This window comes from Hyaena hyaena, unplaced genomic scaffold, assembly GCF_003009895.1.
Source record: "Hyaena hyaena isolate Hyena2069 unplaced genomic scaffold, ASM300989v1 scaffold_235, whole genome shotgun sequence".
Taxonomy (NCBI): Eukaryota; Metazoa; Chordata; class Mammalia; order Carnivora; family Hyaenidae; genus Hyaena; species Hyaena hyaena.
The window spans coordinates 2,135,036-2,160,091 of NW_024080867.1; the positions used below are offsets into that span (position 1 = coordinate 2,135,036).

At 39.9% G+C, this 25,056-nt stretch overlaps 1 protein-coding gene across 1 annotated transcript in view; it reads left to right on the top strand.

The window, feature by feature from the left end:
• The window catches only part of ZNF667 (zinc finger protein 667), a 44,452-nt gene extending 23,664 nt beyond the window's left edge, over window positions 1-20,788 (top strand). Inside the window, 4 exon segments of the mRNA XM_039244116.1 lie at window positions 5,271-5,359; window positions 7,076-7,202; window positions 8,537-8,629; window positions 18,441-20,788. Coding sequence (XP_039100047.1) covers window positions 5,303-5,359; window positions 7,076-7,202; window positions 8,537-8,629; window positions 18,441-20,020 — 1,857 coding nt within the window. The 5' untranslated portion in view covers window positions 5,271-5,302 and the 3' untranslated portion in view covers window positions 20,021-20,788.
• The last annotated feature ends 4,268 nt before the right edge of the window (window positions 20,789-25,056 follow it).

Sequence of the window (25,056 nt, forward strand, 5' to 3'; positions counted from 1 at the left end):
ATTGGTCCCAGTCCACTCTGACGACAACAGTAATGTTAAATATAGCTATCCTGCCTGAGCACCGGGCATTTGGGGTGTGCACCTAAGTGGGTGAAGACAGACTATAGCACCAGTCAGGATAAATTAGTAAGTCACATAAGTTTCGGAAGACCCCTTTCCGTCATGTTTGTCCTTTACTCACACTGCTGCACCACAACACTTCTGACACCAGATGTGTGGGGTTTTCCCTCAACAGCCAATTTTTCAACACTGACTGGGTGTCCTAGAGTTTAACTTAGTTGTTTTATTTTTTAATTTCATGTGTACATTAGAGAGACGAACACTAGCAGGGGAAGGGCAGAGAGAGGGAGGCAGAATCTGAGGCAGGCTCCAGGCTCTGAGCTGTCAGCAGAGTCCAACGTGGGGCTCAAACTTTCGAACCATGAGATCATGGCCGGAGCCGAAGTTGGACACTCAACCAACTGAGCCACCCAGGTGTTCCTCCTTTTTTTTTTTTTTTTTAAGAGACAGCACAAGTGGAGGAGGGGCAGAGGGAGAGAGAGAGAATCACAAGCAAGCGCTGCACTGCCAGCGCAGAGCCTGACAGGGGTTGAACTCATGAAACCATGAGATCTTGACCTGAGCTGAAACCAAGAGGTGGACGCTTAACCAACTGAGCCACCCAGGTGCCCCTACAATTTAACTCATTTCTAACACTCTCTACCTGGAGGTGGTGCCAGATCCCCAGGTTCAGGACTTAGTTCCATGAGACTGTCCCCTCACTTCACAGTCCAGTCACAGGTCCCCAGGCTACCCCCAACTTCTGTCCCACTTGGCTTCAAATCGGAGGTTCCCAGAACACTTCTCAGGTTCATCTGATTTGCTAGAACAGCTCATAGAACTCAGGGAAACACATTTGCTAGTTTATTAAAGGCTCTGATAAAGGGTACAGATGAACAGCCAGATGAAGAGCTACATAGGATGAGATCTGGGAGCTTCTGTCTCTGTGGAGTTGGGGTGTGCCCCCCTCCCACGGTGGATGTGTTTACCAGCCTGGAAGCTCTCCAAACCCCATACTATGGGGATTTTCTGGAGGCTTCCTCAAGTAAGCATGATCAGTCATTAACTCTACTTGCAGTTCCTCTCCCTTCTGGAAGATGGGGTATGAGTGAGGCTGAGAATTTCATGGCTTGGTCTTTCTGAAGACCATACCCTGTCAAGAGCCCACCCAGAGTCACCTCATTGAAACAAGAAACATTCCTAGTGTTCTTAGCACTCCAGCATTTTCAAGCGTTTTTGGAGTTCTGTGGTACCAAGGAGGAAGGCAGAAACCAGCGTATGCCTTTTCATTTCTCTCACATTTGGTGCATTAGCAATGAGAGCTGTGGAGAAAGAGAAGTCAGGGCTGGGCAAGGGAGACTGGGAGTGATAGGCAGGAGGGTGGGAGGCAGGTTGCATTGTTATTAGGTTAGGGTGAGACTGGTAGAGAGTGAGAAAGGAGTGAGGAACTGAGGCAGGGCTGTGCTAGCACGTTCTGGGACTGGCAAGGAGGCCTGTATGAGGAAGGAGAGAGATGTAGGATCTAAGTTCAACTTCTGTTAATCCTCAGGACAACTCCAGTAGTTCTGTATTGTTCTTGTTTAATGGGAGAAAAATAGCAGAGAGGTTCAGTAACGTGCCCGTGGTAACACAGCTAATGAAAATAATCATCACATGGGGCGCCTGGGTGGCTCAGTCGGTTAAGTATCCAACTTCGGCTCAGGTCATGATCTCATGGTTCATGAGTTCGAGCCCTGCATCAGGCTCTGTGCTGACAGCCAGCTCAGAGCCTTGAGCCTGTTTCGGATTCTGTGTCTCCCTCTCTCTCTGACCCTCCCTTCCTCACGCTCTCTCTCTCTCTCAGAAATAAATAAAACATTAAAAAAGTATTAAAAAAAGAAAAGAAAAAAATCATCACACTTAGGTGGTCTGACTCCAGAGTGATGTGTTTAACACAGCCCTTCCCTCTGACCCAGAGTGGTTAGTGGAATATCTGGATCAGCCTCAGCTTGAATTATGGCTCTGCCAGTTCCCGGCCCTATGACCTTGGGCAAGTAATCCCTACCTCTCTCTGCTTCATTTTGCTCGTTTGGAAATGGCGCTAATGAGAGTACCTGCCCCACCAGGTTAGGAGTGAGGATTAAATGATGATTTTCATAGTGATGCTTAGCATGTGTAAGCATCCTGTATTTATTCATCTTAGTATTACTACTATTGCTTATTATTGCTTTTCTCTCTTTCTCTCTCTCTCTCTCTCTTTTTTTTTTTTTTTTTTTTTGGTTTATTTGAGAGAGAGTGCAAACAGGGGAAGAGAAGAGACAGAGGGAGTCACAGAATCCTACTCAGGCTCTGGGTTCTGAGCTGTCAAGCTTGAACACTTGAGCACCAATGCAGCGCTTGAGCCGATGAGCCGTGAGATCATGACCTGAGCCAAAGTTGTATGCTTCACTGACTGAGCCTCCCAGGTGCCCCTGCTTTTCTCTTTGTAAAGAGAGAAGCATGATAACCAAACTTTTCTGGCTAGGAAGCGGGACAAGGTCATCTTCTGACTTGCATTTTGTAATTTTTTTTTAAGGTTTTTTTTTTAAATTGAGAAAGAGGGAGAGAGAGAATGAGCTGGAGAGGGGGACAAAGGATCCAAGCAGGCTCTGTGCTGACAGCAGAGAGCCCAGTGTAGGGCTCGAACTCATAAGCCGTGAGATCCTTCGGTACCTGAGCTGAAGTTGGACACTTAGCTGGCTGAGCCACGCAGGCTCCCTAATGACTTGGATTTTGAATCAAAACATGACCATTTTCAAACTCGAAACTTAATTATGGCCTTGGTTTCATTTATCTTCCCTAACCCCGCCCTCAAGAGAAAAAAAAAAAAAAAGAACATCTATAGAGAGAAACTTTCCTATTTCCCTTTCCCAGACTGTATGCTGCTGTTCCTTTCTCATAGAAAAATGAAAAAAAAATTGTGACATATCCACTGTTGTTGGCACTGGGGTGTGATGATGGTATTCTTCAGAGGGTATGCTGAAGCATTTAGGCATGAACTTCTATCATGTCTGTAACTTTGAAATGATTTCAGAAAAAAAGAAAATGTTAACATTTGGTAAAAAGTAATCAGGTCTTCATTCTGTTCTTTTTTCTAGATTTTAAATTTTTCAAATGGGTGAAATTAAAGTATACTCCCATTTCTGCCTTTTTCTAGACCCTGGCCTTCTCCAAAAGACGAGTTTAGAAGGCTTGGAATGACTGCTATTAGAAGTGTTTCTCTGTAAGATGATGTTGGCACAAAATGGTTACACCCAACTCCCAATTTCTGCATGCCAGGAAGCATTCTGGACTGGTTATTAGTTCGGTCAGCAAGGGTTTCTTGAGCACTGCTCAATGCCAGGCATGTTATCAGCTCCCAGAACAGTGAACAAAACAGTCAAAATGCTTATGCCCATGGAACCCTAGTAAGGTGAAGGAGATTGTTCCTCCATAAATACAAACAAACAAGCTGTTTTGGGGAGGCAGCTTGTGCTATGAAGGAAATAGGGCAGTAGAGTGGTAAAGACTCTAGTATAGAGCAGTCTTGTCCTGTGGAAACGTCAGGCAAGACATAGAGTTTTCAACTTTCCAGCACCAACATTGGAAAAACTAAAAAAGAAATTAATCATTACAGTTAATTTTACCACATTTTATTTAACATATCCTAAACATTAACTTGTATTCAATATAAACAATTACCAATGAGATATTTTACAGTTTTTCCATACTAAGTCTTTGAAATCTGTATTTTACAAATGCAGTGCACCTCAATTCAGATACTTAATTTTCATTATTTGATCTGTATTTAAATTTCATAAAACAATTAGAAAAGTAGATTCACACAGCCAGTTTTAAATATCCTTTAAAGTTTTACAGTAAATTAAAGATTAGTTTTGAATTAAGTTTTTTGATTAAATTTTTTAATTAAAAACTTTTTAATTAAACAATTTTTAAATTTTATTTGAGAGTGTGGGTGAGGAAGGGGGACAGAGGGAGAGAGAGAATCTTAAGCAAGCTCCAATCTTAGCATGGAGCCTGATGTGGGACCTGATCCACCACCCGGGATCATGGCCTGCGCCCAAATCAAGAGTCAGACGCTTAACCAACTGAGCCACCCAGGCGTCCCAGTGTTTAATTATAGATTAGTAAATTTTAATGCATTAATTTTAATATTTGTTATTTTATTGTAACTTTCATAATAGATTAATTGAAAGTGAATAATTGCACCAGCCTTATTTCCAGAACTCCGTTGTCACCAGTGGCTAACGGCACGCGTGTAGAAAAGCATAGGTTCAGAGTGATAGAGGGGCCTAATCCACACCACTGAATGTCCCTGCTGGATTTACACATACCTGCCTAATTTCCTTCTTCAGCTCCTGTGCCCCCTCTACCCCTCACCATAGACACACAGTTCATTCACCACATAGCTACCCAATACGTTTTGTTAAGTGTTAAGTCAGATCTTTCACTCTTCAGACCCCTGCCCCCTCATTAATGTTTTATTAAGCTTAGGATCAATTCCTACTGCTCCCACCTCCCTTCATGATGTGGCCCCTCCAGACCTCAGCCATTTCCCAGACCACTGCTCTCCGCCTAATTCTTCACACCATTCACTTTTCTGTACACAGCAAGCATGTGTCTGCTGTAGGGTCTTTGCACCTGTTACACCTATACCCAGAATCTTCTTCCCCAAATGCCTCAGGCTCTGCATTCAAACCTTAACTCAATCTTGCATCCTTTGAGAGCCCTCTCCCAACCACTCCATTACTCTACCCCCTCCTCTGGTCAAATACAACAGTGATCTCAGCTAACACTGTTCTACATGAACTTGCCCATCCCTGTTGGACTGTTAAGGTACATGGGAGCTGGTACTTCTCTACTTTTTCCCCAACACCTGGGACAATGCCTGGCACATAGTAGGAGCTCAACAAATGCTTGTCAGATGAATGGATAGGTGTCTTCATGTCTCATTTCCCTCCTGATATGGAACCTTCTGTTGTCTTGGGAACAGATAGCATTGGCCATTGTCCCTTCCCAACCGTGAGAAGGGGCACCAATGCTGCAGAAGATATTCTGTCATCTCTCCATGTGTGTCTGTGCACCTATATGTGTGTGTGTGTGTCTGTGTGTGTCTGTGTGTATGTGCATGGGTGGCCAGGGGATTCTTATCCTAAAGACTCTGGGACCACCCAAAAGGACCTGTCGTTCTCATGATTTCTCTTCTCCCCCAGCCCCATCTTCTTATCACCCTACCCTTCTCCACATGCGGACCCTCAAGGGGGAGGAAAGGATGGCTGCACGAGGGAAGTCCAAGTCCAAGGTAAGTAGTGATTCTTCTTGGGGGGAAGTTTCATCTTATAAGACATGACCATTTGCTTTCCTTCCATGGAAGCTTCTTACCTGACAGAATCCCATCCAGGAACTGTTTCTGTGTCCTCCCATCACCGTGGAGGGTAACCAGTGCCCCACGTAACCACTCAGTGCCTGCCTCTCCTTTCCCGGTGTGCCCATGGCCAGTCACCTATTTGTTCAGCATCTCCAGGGTATCTGCCAGGGCTACTCCCCCGACAGAAGAAAAGAGCCACCATGATTTCTTGAGGTAGACTTGAGTGCCCAGGCAAGACCTCTGAGGCAGAAGATGATTCAGGGTTGTCCTCTGGAGTTAGTCTGTTAATGTTGCTTTGTTTTCACTTGTACAGCCCTATTTACATGGAGGAAATCTCTTGTGTCTAAGAAATTCCACATAACCTTGTATTCAGATTGGGTTTCTTGGAATGAGGCCAGTGAGTCACCCTTTTTTTTTTTTAAAACATGCTTTACCACTTTAGATGATGAAGTGATTTTGTACAATAAACACCTTGAACACAATTTCTCTAACATTTTTGCCCTACAAGTTATGTGTGTTCCTTCTCTGTTGCTGTTAGAACAACCTTCTGCAAACTTGGCTGCTCAAAACAGCATGTATTTATGGCACACAGTTCGTGCATGGGTCAGAGGTCAGGCATAGTGCAGCTTGGCTTGCCTTAGGTCTCGAAAGGCAGAAATAAAGGTGTTGGCTGGCTGTGTGGTCCCGTCTGAGGCTCAGGGTCCGCTTCTAAACTCATTGGTAATTAGCATATTCAGTTCTTTCTGCTTTCATTGTGGCCCCGTTCTATTTTCAAGCCAATAATATTAGGTCAAATCAGGCTTCAGAAATCCCTGACTTCCTTTCTGTTCTCTTCCAGCTAGAGAAAATTCCCCCACTGTTAGGGCTCCTGTGATTACATCACCCACTTAGATAATCCAAGATAATCTCCCTATTTAAGGTCAACTGATTAGTAACCTTGATTACATCTGCAAAGAATCTTTGCTCTATATAGTTTAGTCACATGCTCTTTAGAGCGTATGTGGTTAGGGGCCTGAATCAGAAGCCAGCCTGCTCAGATTGAACTCCGGCCCCTCCGGTCACTAGTTGTGCACCTTCCATAAATCCCCTCCCCTTTCTTTCTCCTCTCCATTTACTCATCTGTAAAATTGCTGTGATCCTCTTCAGCAGTGCCGCAGTCACTGGCTAAACGAGTCAGGACCTGTAGAGTACTTAGGAAAATGCTTTGCCTTTGTCAGTGCCCAGCAAACCGAAGTTGCTATGCTCTTTATGTGACACAGTTCTTATTTATCTTTTAGAGAGCGTATGAATCAGGGTGGGAGCAGAAGGGGAGAGAGAATCTTAAGCAGGATCCACCACATTCAGTGCAGAGCCTGACCCCGGGCTTGATCCTATAATCCTAGGATCATGACATGAGCCAAAATCAAGAGTCGGATGCTCAACTGACTGAGCCACCCATGCGCCCCTACAACACCATCTTTAATAATAGCTGAATCATATCGTATTGTGTTGTATTTATTTTAGTTAATATACCTTCCCCTCTTGGCCTCAGAACCCCACATGTTTCCTGAATAGATTCCTGACACCATGGGTCTCCCCTTTAAGTTCCTGGTCTCTAGCCATGTGGACGCATAAGCCCATGGTGAAAGCACATGTGATTTTCTATTTCAGTTGCCAGTGACATTCGGGGATTTGGCCATCTACTTCTCCCAGGAAGAGTGGGAGTGGCTGAGCCCCACTCAGAAGGATCTGTATGAGGATGTCATGTTGGAGAACTACCAGAATCTGGTCTCACTCGGTAAGACCCTCGCCCCTTCCCTCGCCATAATCCATAACCAACCTGTTGTGGGACATGAATTAGTCTAGTCAGGGAAACAGAAGCCACTAAAGTTTTGTTCTGTTTTGTTTTGTTTTTTTAGCAGCTTTATTGATGTATAATTCACATACTTACATATACAAAGTATAAAATTCAGTGGTTTTAAATGTATTCACAGTTGTACATCCATCACCACAGTCAGTTTTAGAATATTTTCATTACCCCAAAAGAAACCCCAGACCCATTAGCAATCAGTCTTCATTTCTCCTTGCCCACTAATCCCTTTAGAGTAGGCAAACACTAATCCACTTTCTGTCTCTATGAATTTGCCTATTCTTGGCTTTTCATAGAAATGTACTCATAGGTATGTGGTACTTTTGTGTCTGACTTCTTTCACTTAACATAATGTTTCACTTAACATAATGTTGTAGTGTGTATCAGAACCCCCTTCCTTTTTATGGCTAATAATATTCTACATTTTATTTATCCATTCATCAGTTGATGGGCATTTGAGCAGTTTTTCACTCTGGAGCTGTTATGAATGTGCTGCTGTGAACATTCATGTATGAATTTTTGTGTGGACCTGTATTTTCATTTCTTTGGGGTATATACCTAGGAGTGGAATTGCTATCATATAGTAAATGTATATGTAACTTTTTGAGGGTATCCTCAATTTTTGAGAGAACTTAATAGAATCAATAGGTACTGTTAAAAGGTAAATAGTGGACACAGCTAATGCAGAGGCGGTAACTATAGGTTGCAGCAATTAGGAGTATAAAGAGAGTTTGGGGTTTTTAGGACTTAGAGGAAGGGACTCAGACTTCTGAAGGAAGAGAGAGGTGTGCTGACTCTAACTAACTGTTACAGTCATGAAGGGTTAGGCTGAGGCTAGTTCTGAGGGTGCAGGAAAAAGAAGAATGAAAACCAGCAGAGGCCCTGGTGTGGTGGTTGCTGGTTGGTTGCTGGTGGTCCCTGATGGGGAGCTGCTGGTGAAGAAGTGTGGATTGCAGAGCCCCAGCCCCTGCACAGAAAACAGATCAAAGAAGGGTTGGATTGGGAGCTAAAAGGCAATAACTTAGTGGCCAGCCTCAGGAGTTTCTGGCCTAACTTTTCAAGAGACTAATTGGCTTTGTAGAGTTAGAAATGAGCACCACTTCTCATTGTAACTGAACTTTCATCCTTCTTCTCCGCCTGCCCTTCACATCTTCTGTGTTCCTTTTGTGGTCACAAACCCCCCATTCCCATTGACATTGGCCTTGGCCCTGACATCTGTGGCACCCACATCCTGCTTAGTTCTGATGTTTTTTCCGATGCAGGACTTTCCTTTCGGAGGCCAAATGTGATCACCTTATTGGAGAAAGGGAAAGCACCTTGGATGGTGGAGCCAGTGAGAAAACGCCGGGGCTTGGGTGAGTGACAGACTAAGACCTACATGCTCCCATTGTGTGTAAGAGCACCCCGCATCTTGAGAGGGCAACCTCTTGATATTTGACAGCTCCCAGTTTTCCTACCTCAAAGGTCCCAGGCCGAGAAGAAAATTCATGTCTTTTGTGCAAGCCCTAGAAGGAGAATAACCAACATTTAATAAACCCTTAGTAGGTAACAGACATTAAGTATAGGTTCCTCCCAGTCCCCTAAGGTAGGTATTATCATTATTTCTGCTTAATGTATGAGGAAACTGAACATGAGAGTTCAGTGGCTTGCCTACGTAACCCAGCTAGGAAGTGGCATCAGAACTAGGTTTGAATCCCAGTTTCTGGTCTCAGGAGCTCAGCTCTGAATGCTGTCACCCCCACTTCTGCCTCAGCATTTCCCTTCAGAGAAAGCATATTTCAACTTCTCTCATGATAGCATTTTTAATGATAATATTTAAGCTTGCATCGTTCCTTCATTCTTCAAATAAAAATCAAAATATTTTCCACAACTGTTCATTTTGACTACTTTTCAAGAGCCCCATTGCCTTTTGTGATAGGTTCTTTTTTTATCAGGTTATTTTTACTTACTTATTTTAACAGTTTTATAAGCTTTAGTTGTAAAAAATTCACAATAATGAACTTATCATCTTAATGAGTTTTAATGTACAATTAAGTGTATTCACATTGTTGTGCAACAGATATCAAGAAGTTTTTCATCTTGTAATAACTTCTGAAACTATACCCACTAAACACTAATTCTCCCTCTACCCGTCCACCCAGCCTTTGGTAATCACCTTTTTTTATATTTTTCTGATTTTGATTACCATGAATACTTCATATGAGTGGAGTCATAACGCTATTTGATCTTTTGTAACTGGCTTTTTTTGCTGAGCATAATGTCTTTGAGGTTCATTCATGTTGTAGCTTATTAGTGACAGGATATTTCTTCCTTTTTTAAGGCTGTATAATACTTCATTATATTTATCACATTTTCTGTATCCTTTTATCAAAGGATATTTGGGTTGTTCTGCATCTTGGCTACCATAAATAATACTGCAATGAACATGGGAGTATAGACATGTATTTAAGATCCTGATTTCACTTTTTTTTGGATGTGTACTCAGAGGTAGCATTGCTGGATCATATGATAATTTTATTTTTTATTTTCTGTGGAACCGTCATACTGTTTTCCATAGTGGCTCCATCATTTGTCAATTCCACCAGTAGTATTATACAAGGGTTCCAGTTTTTTGTCAACACTTGTTATGTTTTGCGTCTTTGATGTGGCCATCTTTAAGGGTGTGAGGTGATCTTGTGGGTTTGATTTGCATTTCTCTAATGATTAATGATGTTGAGCATCTTTTCATGTGTTTATTGGCCAGGTGTCTATCTTCCTGGGACAAGTGTCTATTTAAGTTCTTTGCTCATTTGTTAAAATAGAGTTGTCATCTGTTGTTGAGTTGCAGTTCTTTATGTATTCTATATATTAGTCCCTTCTCTGATAGATGATTTGGAGTTATTTTCTCTTATTACATAGAATGCCTTTCTCTCTATTGATTGTTCCATTTGACATGCAGATGTAGTCCCATTCGTCTATTTTTTTATTTTGTTGCATGTTTTTTTTGGTGTCATATCTCAGAAATCAATGCCAAATTTAATTAAAATTTTTGTTTTGAGAAGAGGGGAGAGAGAGAGAATCCCAAGCAGGCTCCTTGCTGTCAGCATAGAGCCCAAATGGGGCTCGAACCCACAAACTGAGATGACCCAAGCCCAAATCAAGAGGACGCCTATCAAGTGAGCCAGCCAGATGCCCCCACCTTGAAGATTTTTTTTCTTTTTCTTTTTTTTTTTAATTTTGGGGAGAGAGAAAGAGAGTGAGTAGGAGAGAGGGGCCAAGGGGGAGAGAATCTTAAGCAGGCTTCACCATGCTCAGTGCAGAGACTGATGCGGGGCTTGATCCCATGACCCTGGGATCATGACCTGAACTGAAATGAAGAGTCTGTCGCTAAACCCATTGAGCCACTTACACCTTTTTATGTAAGGTGTAAGGTAAGGGTCCAGCATCATTCTTTTTGCATGTAGATATCCAGTTTTCCCACCACTGATTGTGAAAGAGACTGCCCTTTCCTCTTGAGTAGTCTTGGCCTCCTTATTGAAAATCATTTGACTAGATAAGCAAGAGTTTATTTATTGGCTTTCTCTTCTCTTGGTCTTTATATCTGTCTTTTTCCCACTACCATACCATCTTAATTAATGTTGCTTTGTAGTGTGTCTTAAAGGATTTTTAAAATTATTTTTTATTTTATTTAAAAAATTTTTTTTAATGTTTTATTTATTTCTGAGAGAGAGAGAGAGAGACAGACAGTGTGAGCAGGGGAAGGTCAGAGAGAGAGGAAGACACAGAATCTGAAGCAGGCTCCAGGCTCTGAGCTAGTTGTCAGCACAGAACCTGACGTGGGGCTTGAACCCATGAACCGTGAGATCATGACCTGAGTCAAAGCCAGATGCTTAACCTATTGAGCCACCCAGGCGCACCTATTTTTTTATTTTAGAGAGACCTCGTGAGCTGGGGAGAGGGACAGAGGGAAAAAGAGAATCCCAAGCAGGCTCCACCCTCAATATAGAGCTTGATAGGGGACTCGATCCCATGATGCTGGGATCATGACCAGAGCCAAAATGAAGAGTTGGATGCTCAGCCAACTGAGCCATACAGGTGCCCCAGGCCCTGCTTTTTAGTATGTTTTGAAATCAGAAAGTGTGAGGCCTCTAACTTTCTTTTTTTTTTTTTCAAGGTTGGCTATTTGGGGTCCCTTGAGATTCTATATGATAAATTTTAGGGATTTTTTTTTCTATTTCTGTAAAAAATGTTATTGGGATTTTGATAGGGATTGCATGGAATTTCTAGATTGCTTTGGGTGGTAGACATTTTTACAGTATTAAGTCTTCCAGTCCATGTGCACAGGATAGCTTTCCATTTGTTTGTACCTTTGATGACTTTTAGCAGTGCTTTGTAGTTTTCCATGTACAATTGCTCATCTTTTGGGTTAAATTTATTACTAAATATTTTATCCATTTTGATGCTATAGTAAATGGGCTTGTTTTGCTTGTTTCCCTTTCTGATTGGTTGTTCAATAGAAACTGATTTGAATGTTGATTTTGTATCCTGCTATTTTATTGGATTGGATTTGTTTATTGGTTCAAACAATTTATGTGTTTGTATGGAATCTTTTAGGTTTCTCTACAAAGAAGATCATGTCATCTGTGAACAGGCAGAATGTCACTTCTTTTCCCTCCTTTAATGCTTTTTTTTTTTTTTAACGGCTCTGTTTTGGGGCACTAGGGTGGCTTAGTCGGTTAAGTGTCTGATTTTGACTCAAGTCATAATCTCGTGGTTCATGACTTCAAGCTTCGCATTGAGCTCTGTGCTGACAGCTCAGAGCTTGTAACCTGCTTTGAATTCTGTGTCTTCCTCTCTCTGCCCTCCCCTATCCCCAAATAAATAAACATTTAAAAACAAAACAAAACACTACTGCTCTGGCTAGAACTTCTAGTGTTATGTTGAATAGCAGTGGTGAGAGTGAGCATCTTTGCCTTGTTTCTGATCTTAGGAAAAGGTTTTAGTCTTTCCATGTTTACTGTGATATTTACTGTAGGTTTTTCATTAATGGTTTTTAGTACGTTAATGTAGTTTCTTTCTATTTCTAGATTGTTCAGTGTTTTTATCATGAAAGTGTTTTGAAATTTGTCAGAAGCCTTTTCTGCATCAATTGAGATCATCATGTGGCTTTTGTCCTTTGTTTTGTTAATGTGATGATGTAAAACAGTGATTGATTTTTCCCATATTGAACTGTCCTTGCTTTCTAGGTATAAATCACACTTGCTTATGTGTGTGATCCTTTTAATGTGCTGTTAAATTCACTTTGCTAGTATTTTGTTTAGAATTTTTGCATTAATATTCATTAGAGATACTGGTCTGTAGTTTCCTTTTCTCGTGTTGTCTTTGTCTGATTTTGGTATTAAGGTAAAAGTAGCCTCATATAATGAGTTACCAAATATTTTCTCTGCTTCTGTCCTCTGAAAGATATGATGGAGAATTGGTAGGAGGTCTTTAAGTATTTGGTAGAATTCATCAGCAGATGCATCTGGGCCTGGTGCTTTATGTTTTGGAAGGTTATTGATTCAGTTGTTTTATTTTATTTTATTTTTTTAATTTTGAGAGAGAGAGAGAGAGAGAATCCTTAGCAGGCTCCGCATTGTCAGCACAGAGCCTGATTCAGGGCTTGAACTCCCCTGAGATCACGACGTGAGCCGAACCTGAGTCTGATGCTTAAGCAATTGAGCCACCCAGGTGCCCCTATTGATTCAATTTCTTGAGTAGATAGAAGCCTATTCACATTGTCTGACTTCTTCTTTTTTTTTTTTAATGTTTTATTTATTTCTGAGAGAGACAGCCTGAGCAGGGGAGAGGGAAAGGGAAGTACAGAATCTGAAACATGCTCCAGGCTCTGAGCTAGTTGTCAGCACAGAGCCCGATGTGGGGCTCGAACCCACCAACTGTGAGATCATGACCTGAGCCAAAGTTGGACGCTTAACCAACTGAGCCACCCAGGCGCCCCATCTGACTTCTTGTGTGAATTTTGGAAGACTGTTCCTTTCAACAAAATGGTTTCTTTCATCTAGGTTATCGAATTTATGGCCATAGAAGTTGTTTGTAGTTTTCTGTTATTATTCTTTTAATTTCCGTGAAATGGGTATATCTGTCCCATCTTTCATTTCTGATGTTAGTAATTTGTGTCTTCTCTCTTTCTTAGCCTAGCTAGAAGCTTATCAATTTTAGTGATTTTTCAAAGAACCAGCTTTTGGTTTCATTGTATTTTTCTATTGATTTCTTGTTTTCAATTTCAGTGATTTTTGCTGTAATTCTTACTGTTTTCTTCTGCTTATTTTAATGTTTGTTTTTGAGAGAGAGAGCGGGGGAGGACAGAGGATCCAAAGTGAGCTCTGCACTGACAGCAGTGAGCCTGATTTGGGCCTCAAACTCATGAACTGTGAGATCACAACCTGAGCCGAAGTTGGACATTCAACTGACTGGCCACCCAGGGCGCTCCTCTTCTGCTTATTTTGGATTTAATTCACTCTTTTTCTGTTTTCCTAAGAAGGAAAGTTATGTTACTAATATTATGTATTTATTTTTTTTTTAAGTCTGTTTTTTTGAGCAACAGTGTGCGCCAGCCAGAGACGGGCAGAGAGAGAGGGAGAGAGAATTCCAGGTAGGCTCTGCAGTATCAGTGCAGAGCCTGACCCAGGGCTTGATCCCATGAACTGTGAGATCATGACCTGACCTGAAATCAAGATTTGGATGCTCAACTGACTGAGCCACCCAAGCATCCCTCATTTTAGATCTTAGTTCTTTTTTATATACTATATAGTGCTATAAATTTCCCCAGGATAAGCACTAGTTTTGTAGCATCTCACAAATTCTGGTAAGTTGTGTTTCTGTTTTCATTTAGTTCCAAATATTTGAAAATGTCTTTTGAGATTTCATGTTTTATTTTTTAATTTTTTATATATTTTTTTAATTTGACAGAGTGTGTACATGAACAGGGAAACGGCAGAGAGAGGAGAGTCCCAAGCAGGCTTTGCTTTGTCAGCATAGAGCCTCATACTCACAAACCATGAAATAATGACCTGAGCCAGAATCAGGAGTCTGACACTTAACTGATTGAGCCACCATGTACCCTCTGGGTACCCCATGTATTATTTAACCTCCAAGTATTTAGGGATTTTCCACTGACCTTCTGTTGAATTTGATTGGTCTGAAAGCATTGTGTAATTTGTCTTCATTATTAAGGTGTTTTAAGGCCTAGAATGTGGTCCGTCTTGGTGAATGTTCTGTGTAAGCTTGGGAAAGATGTGACTTCTACTATCACTGGATGGAGTGGTCTATAGATGCCGGTTATATCCCATTGAATAATGGTGTGGTTGAGTTCCACTGATTTTTTGCTCGTTTGATCTATTCATTTATGAGAGAAGGATGTTGAAGTGTTTTAACTATGTTAGTGGATTCATATATTTCTCCTTGCAGTTTTATCAGTTTTTGCCCATTGTAGTTTGATGCTCTGTTGTTAGGCATATACACATTGAGAATTGTTATGTCTTCTGAAGAATCGACTCTTTCATTACGTACTGCCCCTCTTGAACCATGATAACTTTCTGTGCTTTTACGTCTGCTCTGTCAAGGATTAATATAGCTTAATTAGTGTTGGCATGGTATATTTCTCTCCATTCATTTACTTTTTAAAAATTATTGTTTAATTTGCATCCAAGTTAGTTAGTATATAGTGCAACAGTGTTTTCAGGAGTAGATTCCTTAATGCCCCTTATGCATTTAGCCCATCCCCCCTCCCACAGCCCCTCCAGCAACCCTCAGTTCTCTCTGTATTTAAGAGTCTCTTATGTTTTGTCTCCCTCCCTGTTTTTATATTATTTTTGCTTCCCTTCCCTTATGTTCATCTGTTTAGTATCTTAAATTCATCATGAGTGAAGTTATATGATATTTGTCTTTCTCTGACTAATTTCGCTTAGCACAATACACTCTAGTTCCATCTATGTAGTTGCAAATGGCAGGATTTCATTCTTTTTGATTGCCAAGTAATACTCCATTGTGTATATATATCCCACATCTTCTTTGTCCATCCATTTATTTACTTTTTTTTTTTTTTTTTTAATATTTTTATTTATTTCTAGGAGAGAGAGAGAGAGACAGCATGAACAGGGGAGGGTCAGAGAGAGAGGCAGTCACAGACTCCGAAACAGGCTCCAGGCTCTGAGCTGGCAGTCAGCACAGAGCCCGACGCGGGGCTCGAACCCACGAACTGCGAGATCATGACCTAAGCAAAAGTCGGACGCTTAACCGACTAAGCCACCCAGGCGCCCCCATCCATTTATTTACTTTTAGTCTGTGCCTAATCTATATATAAAGTGGGTTTTTATAGACCACACACAGTTGGGCCATGTTTTTTAATTCACTCTGACAATGTTTTCATTGATATGGTAATTAGACTGTTGTCAAAGTGATTACTGATATAGTTGGATTGATACCTATTTGTATACATTATATGTAATAAATATTTTTAGTTGTCTTCTTGATTTTTAATGTTTTATTTCTGAGAGAGAGAGAGAGAGAGAGAGCGCGAGAGACAGCATGAGCAGGGGAGGGTCAGAGAGAGAGGGAGAACAAAATCTGAAACAGGCTCCAGGCTCTGAGCTGTCAGCACAGAGCCCAACGCAGGGCCCCAACCTACGAACCACGAGATCATGACCTGAGCCAAAGTCGGATGCTTAACCGACTGAGCCACCCAGGCGCCCCTTTAGTTGTTGTCTTTATTCTTTGTTCCTGCTTTTATCTTCTGCTCTTTTCCTGCCTGTTGTGGGTTTTACTTTATTTTTTATTTATTTATAAGCAGGCTCCACTCCCAATATTGGACTTGAACTCAAAACTCTGAGATCAAGAATTGCATGCTCCACCAACTGAGCCAGCCCAGGCGCCCCTGCCTGTTGTGTTTTTAAACAAGCATTTCATATGATTCCAGTGTTATCAATTATACATGTTTTTAAGTGGTTGCCTTAGAGTTTACAGTATACCTTTACAGCTAATCCAAGTCCACTTTCAGTAACAGTATACCACTTCATGGGTACTGTGAGTGCCTTATAATAATAAAACACTGCTAATTCCTTCCTTCTTTCACCTGTTTTATTGTTATCATTCATTTCATTTATATATAAATCTATGTAAGTAAGCATGTGTATGTTACATGTTATATACATGAGATGGAAACATGAGCATACATAATTGAATACATCGATGCTGTTATTTTGAATAAACAATATCTGTTAGGTTAGTTAAGAATGAGAAAAATAGGGGTACCTATGTGGCTCATGGGGTTGGGTGTCTGACTCTTGGTTTCAGACAGTTTCTCACAGTTGTGAGATCAAGCCCCACATCAAGCTCTAGGCTGACCGCACAGAACCTGCTTGGGATTCTCTCTCTGTCTCTCAAAATAAACTTTAAAATTAAAAGGATAAGAAAAATAAAGGTTTTGGGGTTTTTTTGGTTTGGGAGTTTTTTGTTTTATTTTTTTGCATTCACTTATAGTTTCTTCATTGCTCTTTCTTGCTTTTTTGTCTTAGTATTCTCATAATATATTTGTTACTTCTTTTGTAGTTGTCCCACAGTCTTTGGATAGTCTGTTCTCTTTTTTTCAGTATTTACTTTGCTTTCTGAGTTTTAAGGATTCTTTTTTTTTTTTAAGTTTTTTATTTAGAGAGCAAGAGCACATGAGCAGGAGCAGGGGGAGGGCAGGCCCTGCAACGTCAGTGTAGAGCCTGACACAGGGCTCAGACTTACAAACTGTGAGATCATAACCTGAGCCAAAATCAAGGGTCGGGCGCTGAACCGACTGAGCAACCCAGGAGACCTTGATTTTTAAGGATTCTATCGATAAGTCCTTTAGCCCTCACATCTTTCTTCAGCTGTGTTGAATTCCATCCAAGTCATTCTTTATTTCTGTTACAGTGTTTTTGATCTCTTACATTTGTTTGGTTCTGAGAATTTCCATCTATTTGCTTACATTGCCCATCTGTTCTAATACGCTGTATACTTTCTCTGTTAGAGCCCTTAAGATATTAATCAATTTTAAATTTCTGGTCTGAGAATTCCAGCATCCCTGCCACATCAGTCTGATTTTGATGCTTGCTCTTTCTCTTCAAATTGTTTTTTGCCTTTTGGTATGCCTTGTAATTTTTTCTTAATTGCCAGAGGTGATCGTACCAGGTAAAAGGAATTTTTGTAAACAGCCCTTTAGTGATGTGTGGATGGGTGAGGTGAGTTGAGGTGGGAAGCATTCTATGGTTCTAGGATTAGGGCTCAGTCTTTTAGGGAGCCTTTGCCTCTGAAGTGTGAATGTCTCAAGTTACTCAGCAGACCCCTCCCTCCCCTGCCTCAAATCCTATGTCCTTATAGGAGGGACAGGATGGCTAGAGGCCGCTGGAGTTGGAGGCAGCAGTTTGTATCCTCCCTTCTCTTATGGATCCAAGAAGAGTTGTTGGTTTTACATCTGTTTAGCTTTTTACTTGTTCGGATGAAGTTGTGCTTTCCAAGCTTCTTATGTGAAGAACTACAAACCAGAATTCCAGTGTGTTGTTTTTTTTCCATAAGATTGGATTTTAAGAATACATTTAAAAAATTTACTTCATTAAGACATAATTTACAAATTGTAAAATTCACTCATTTTAAGTGTGTAATTCAGTGGTTTTTAATATATTTAACAACTTGTAGAGCCATCACCATAATCTAGTTTTAGAATATTTTTATCACCCTAATAAAATTCTTCATGTCCGTTTACAATTAATCTCTAGTCCCACCTCCAGCCCCAGGCAACTACTAATTTGCCTTCTGTTTGTAGTTTACCTTCTGCCTTTTTTGGACATTTCATGTAATAAATGCACATTCTTCTAATGAATAACCTATGGAGTTTAATATGGCATGTGGTATGAATTTATCCTACAAATAAAACTTTTATTTATTAATTTCAGATTGCAAGCTTTCCTGATTTATAATTATTAAATATTTCTATAAAGCCTTTTAAAATTACAGTAAGATACTACAGAGTTATTGTTTTGGTTATCATCACTGTTACTATGTTTGATAATGACTGATACTGTTATTATCATTGATAATGACTGCACAGAAGCTTCGTTTTTCCAGCATAGGAAAACAAATATTGAATTTCTTGATGTCTTTCAGACTCAAAGTCTAAATGTGAGACCAAGAAGTTACCAACATCTCTGTGCAACAAATCTGGGCAAAGCATATATCAGAAACCAGTTTCTGCATCACAAAAAGTTCCCATAGGAAAGAAAGGCTGCAAGAAAAGTTCAGTCCTAATAAAACCCAAAAAAGTGCATTCAGGAAAGAAATCTTTAAAATGTAATGATTGTGGGAAAACTTTTGGTCAAAGTTTATCTCTTAAACTTCATCAGAAGTCTCATACTAGAGAGAAGCCTTATGAATGCAGTAATTGTAGAAAAACTTTTAGACAGATCTCATCCCTCATTCTTCATCAGAAAATTCACAATGGAAGGAAAAGCCATGAATGTGATAAATGTGGAGAAAGCTTCATTCAAAGAACATCTCTTATTCTACATGAGAAAGTTCATGATGGAAAGGAAACCTTTGACGGTGGGAAGGCCTTGAGTCAGGGCCCACCTCTCAGTGTAGGCCAGAAAATTCACTTTGTTGAGAATATCCTCCATTGTGGAAAGTGAGGGAAAGACTTCATTCGGAAGTCATCCCTTTTACTTCATAAGAAAATTCACAGCAAAAAGAAATTACATAAATGCAATAAATGTGGGAGAGGCTTTAGTAAGAAATCAGCCCTTATTATACATAAAAGAATTCACACTGGAGAGAAAACCAATGAAAGTGAGAAGACCTTAAGCCAGAGTCCACTGCAGAAAATTCACCATTTAGAGAATCCTTATAAATGCAGAGAATGTGGAAAATCCTTTAATAGGATTTCATCCATTATGCTTCATCAGAGAATTCACACATCAAAGAAACCCTACAAATGTGTTAAATGTGACAAGGTCTTCAGGCGCCTTTCAACCCTTATTCTACATCTAAGAATTCATAATGGAAAGAAACTATACAGATGCAGTAAATGTGAGAAGGTCTGTAATCGGCATTCATCCCTTATTCAACATCAGAAAGTTCATACAAGGAAAAAGAAACTGTTTGAATGTAAGGAATGTGGGAAGATGTTTTCTGGAACTGCCAACCTTAAAATACATCAGAACATTCATTCTGAAGAGAAACCTTTCAAATGCAATAAATGTAGTAAAGTTTTTGGCCGTCAGTCATTTCTTATTGAACATCAGAGAATTCATACTGGAGAAAAACCCTATCAGTGTGAGGAATGTGGAAAAGCCTTTAGTCACCGAATATCTCTTACTCGACATAAGAGAATTCATACTGAAGATAGACCCTATGAATGTGATCAGTGTGGGAAGGCCTTCAGTCAGAGTGCACACCTTGCCCAACATGAAAGAATTCACACTGGAGAGAAACCATATACGTGTAAAACATGTGGGAAGGCCTTTAGTCAACGCACATCCCTTATTCTACATGAAAGAAGTCATACTGGAGAGAAACCCTATGAATGTAATGAATGTGGGAAGGCATTTAGTAGTGGCTCAGATCTTATTCGGCATCAGAGAAGTCATTCTTCAGAGAAACCATATGAATGCAATAAATGTGGGAAGGCGTATAGTCGGAGTTCATCCCTGATTCGACATCAGAATACACATTCTGAAGAAAAAGCCTAAGTTTGTTTTAAATGCTATAAAAGTAGCAGACACCAAGGCATAGGAAAAATACATTTGTCTACCACCTAAATTTTGTAAAAATGGAACCATTTGATGATGTGTCCCACTTTGAAAGCCAAAGAACAGAAGTCATTGGGGTGACTTTGACCAGACAATTTGTAATCAACTGAGGCAGTGGTCTTACCATAGGTCTTAATTTTGAAGTAGCAAATTCAGATGATGGATCAGTCATTTTTAATGAAGACCACTCTTCACTCGATAAGAATTATTGATATTTTATTTGCAGTTTAATTTAAAAAGCTGTTTCATTGGTCACATACAACAAACTGGAACCAAAAGTCCATGTCTATGGAGGGGGCTTTGAGCCTTATTTAAGGTCACATGAAGAAAGAGTTTAAGTTTCTCCCTTAGAACTAGAACTATCATGTAGAAGAGATTTCCTGGGCAAACCAGGGTACTACTTTCAGCTGTGGTGAGAACATTGTGGGTGAGAAAAAAGAAGAGTGACTCTTCAAGTGAATAAAGATAGCACTCACAATGTGTGTGAACCAGTAGGGTCATTATCATTCTGTCTTCCTGAATATGAAGATATATGATCTTCATGGTGTGAAAAATTGTAACAAGCCTGAGACAGACTAATGCGATAAAAGAAACCAGGATATACTGAAGAATGAGAACTTAACAGCAGGGAGAAATTCTTTGTTACTGTTTTATTTGAAAAGAAACTTGTCTATATTTATATGAATAAACAGTGGTATTTTCATGTAAGAACAGTGGTGTGCAATAAGTGACTGGTGGAGAATCAGATGCCATTCCCTTAATATGTCCTCTCAGAATTCATATGTCAAACCCCTAACCTCTAAAGATAGGGACCTTTGGGAGATAATTAGGGATAGATGAGTTTATGAGGGTGCATCATGATAAGATTAGTGTCTTTAAAAGAAAAGCTGCCAGAGAGCTTGCTCTTTCAGCTGTGTGAAGATACTACAAGAAGGTGGCTGTCTGCAAGCCAGGAAGCTAGCCCTCCCTACCATCCAACCATGTGGCACCCTGATCTCCAGAATTGAAAAATAAGTTGCTTTTGTTTAAGTCACCCAGGCTATGGTATTTTGTTATGGCAGCCCAAGCCGACTAACACAGGGATGAAAACCCTAGATTTATGCACCAGTCTCTTTTCCTCTCAGTTAATCATCATATATAATAGTTCTCAGTCCCTGTTTCCTGCTTGTACGAAGTATGTAAGAAATAAAATCAGAGGGGCGCCTGGGTGGCTTAGTCGGTTAAGTGTCCGACTTTCGCTTAGGTCATGATCTCGCGGTTCGTGGGTTCGGCCCCGCGTCAGGCTCTGTGCTGACTGCCAGCTCAGAGCCTGGAGCCTGTTTCAGTCTGTGACTCCCTCTCTCTCTGGCCCTCCCCTGCTCACACTGTCTCTCTCTCTCCTAGAAATAAATAAAACATTAAAAAAAAATTAAAAAAAAAAAAAGAAAGAAAATCAGAGTTCTTTTTTGTCATTGGGTTATATACAGTCAGAGTGTTCTGCAAAAGCCGTTTTTGAAAACACCCATATCTTATTAAGATAACTTTGTGAAATGTATAACCACGTGAGTTAGGTCACTCTAACTTTGACCACAACCAAGAGAATAACATCCAGATTTGTGAAGGGTGAGCATGCATACAGGATAATAAAACAGTTAATTTTCCATTTACACTTACTGTACTGTAAAATCAGCACAAAATATCTCCAACACTTGGAGCAAATGGGTGAGCAAATTAACAGAGAAGGCTCATGGAGAGGCAGGTCTATTCTTCATCCCCTTCCACACTCCCTGCTTTGTTAATTCCTCTGCCAACCTGCCATAGAGATTGGTTCCAAATCGATGGTCACAAACCTAATATATGTAATATAAACTAGTAAGACCCTGTACTTGCCTGCAGACACTTAGAGTTTACGAGGGAATACAGAATATTAAAATGTGGAAACCTGTATAAAAAACACAGGTAATAACTGAGAAGATGGTGAACTCTGTTGTGACTGGAGGACACGGGAACAGGGATTACTTATTCCTACTTACTTCCTTATTAAAGGAAGAACAGGACTCAGGCTGACTAGGCACACGAGTTGGAAGGCTATTGAAGGCAAAGAGAGAAAGTACAGATGCACAAGCTAGTGACAGAAGGTTGTAGAGTATTATAGGAGTGGCAAATTCCAGTATTTAGTATAGTGACTGGCACATAAAAGTGGTAAGTTCTAGTGAGATCTTGAGTGAATGAATGAAAATGTATCAGTATAACTGGATTTTCTAAGGCATAATTTTCAGAGAACACTTAAATCTGAATGTGACCCAGACATTAAAATAAACCCTTGGGAAAATAGGCTAAGGAATCCACTACTGATGTTTGAAGACTGTGGTGAACTCAGGGTAATCACAGCAACACCCAGACTTAAACCTAGTCCAGTTCCTGTCTGTAATAATGAATTTTTCCCTCCCCCCACCCCAACCAAGGCTTAGCAGAAGGAATGACATGCACATTTCCAGGAAATCTGTTTACCTGTTTATAATATTCTACACATGATTCCTAGCTTTGGGTAGGTGGGGAGAGAATTACAAAGCATACAAAACAATAATCTACACTTTCATCCCCACCGAGTGACAAAACACTCCAAACTACTCAAAGTGACAGCTGTTTGACAAAATTTTAAATAACTATCATTATGTTCAGGGTTTTAACCAAAAAGATGCACAACAGGCAAATTACATGGGTCATTTGAGCAGAGGTGGAAGTACTAGAAATGAACACAGATGAACACTTGCTTTCCACAGGTTCATCAGTGTACTTGTCACAGCAAAGGAAACAAGTGAACCTTGAAGGTAGATTTTTAGTCCAAATATATTTTTTTAAATTATAGCAAATGCAAATGGTCAACCCACCAGTTAACATAAGAGATTGTAAAACAATGGAAAAGCAGGACCCAACTAGACGCTAGCAGAAGCTTTAAATATACAGGCGTACATAATTTAAAGTAAGTGGAGAAAAGATAGAATACGCAAACACTAACGAAAAGAAAGCTGGAATCATGCTATTAGTATCAGATGAAGCAGACATCAGAGCAACAAATGTGATCATGGATAAAGAGAAACAAAAAAAAAGGGTCAACTTCCAGCTAAACGTAACGGTCCTAAATGTATATGTATCACACTACAGAGGTAGAAATTACACAAAAGAACAGAAAGGGTAAATCGATCAGTTCACTATTACTGGAGATTTCACCATTGTCTCTCTGCTATTGACAGAACAAGTAGATGGGATATAGAACATCTGACCAACAAAACTGACCAAGTTATAAACCACAAGAGAATACATTCAAATACACATGAAGCATTTTACTGAGACCATGAAACAAATCTTAAGTTTTAAACAACTTGTATAAAGTATATTCCCTGATCATAGCAGAACGAAACTAGCAAGAACAGTAAGACACCTGAAAATACTTGGAAGGCTTAAATTACAATTTTTTTTTTTTAATAATAGACCCATTTGGATTGTTTGTTTCTTCTTGAGAAAACTTTTGATCATTTCTTTCAAGAAAATTTCCTATTTCATCTAAGTTGTCAAATTATTTCCATAAAATCAACATTCTCTTAACCATTTCATAACTGTAGAATTTGTGGTGATGTCACCTCTGCTGTTGCAGATATTAGTCGCTTGTGTATTTTCTTTTTTAAGTATTCAGTCTGAAGATTTTCTGGTTTTATTGGCCTGCTCTTGTTTTTATTTCCTATTTCATTGATTTCTTTTTATTATTTCCATTCTTAGGCTAATTTTGTGTTTCATTGCTCATTTTCTAATTTGTTAAAGGTGGAAATTGAAGTTTCTGAGAGCTTTTAAAATTTTATAACTTAATATTAACAGTACTAATTGTGACTTAGTACTATTATTTCCTTCCTAAGCACTGTGTTAACTGCATCCCACACATTTTGACATGCTGTGTTCTAAGTTTCTTTTAATTTTAAATACTTCCTTTTTTCCCTTTTGATTTCTCTTTTGACCCATGGATTACTATTTAGGTCCAACTACTTGGAGATTTTTCAAGTATCTTTGTGTTACTGATTTCTAATTTAGTCCCTTCTGATCAGAAAACATATTTTGTATGACTTGAACTCCTTTAAGTTTATTGAGCTATGTTTTTTTTTTTTTTTTTAAAGTTTCTCTTTTAATGTTTTATTTCTTTCTTTAGGAGAGAGAGAGAGAGACAGCGTGAGCAGGGGAGGGTCAGAGAGAGAGGGAGTCACAGACTGAAACAGGCTTCAGGCTCTGAGCTGGCAGTCAGCACAGAGCCCGACGCGGGGCTCGAACCCACGAACCGCGAGATCATGACCTAAGCGAAAGTCGGACACTTAACCAACTAAGCCACCCAGGTGCCCCTATTGAGCTATGTTTTAAAGCCTGGGATATGGTCTATTTTGGTAAATATTCTGGGTGCACCAAAATAATTTTTATTCTGTTCTTGGGTGGAGGGTTTTTTACATGTCAGTTAGGTCAAGTTAGCCGGATAGTATAGTTCAGGTCTTCAGTATCCTTGCTGTTTTTCTGTCTACTTGTTCTTATGACAAATGTGTGTCAAAATCTCTTATCATTTTGGATTTGTCCATTTCTTCCTGTAATTCTATCCATTCTTTTCCCAGGTAATTCAAGTGATTTCCTCACATGCATGCTCTGATCAGCATTCAGGTAAAAACTAGAGTTTTTACACAAAAGATTCTGATGTCTAGGTTTTTTTTCCTCTAAGAACTCTCAGGCACTTAATCTCAGGCACTAGAGTTAGGAGAACTCTAGCCACCTCAGTCAATCTCCCTGACTCCCAGATCCATCTCCTCAACTGAGGGAGACCATAGTCTGGAAACTCTCCATGCAGTTATTTGGGGGAAATCATAGTACTCACCTCATTTGTTTCCCATTTTTCAGGGATCTCTGTTTCATTGCCTGATGTCCAGTGTCTTGGATACCAAGGTTTCATATATTTTTACTGTTTCAGA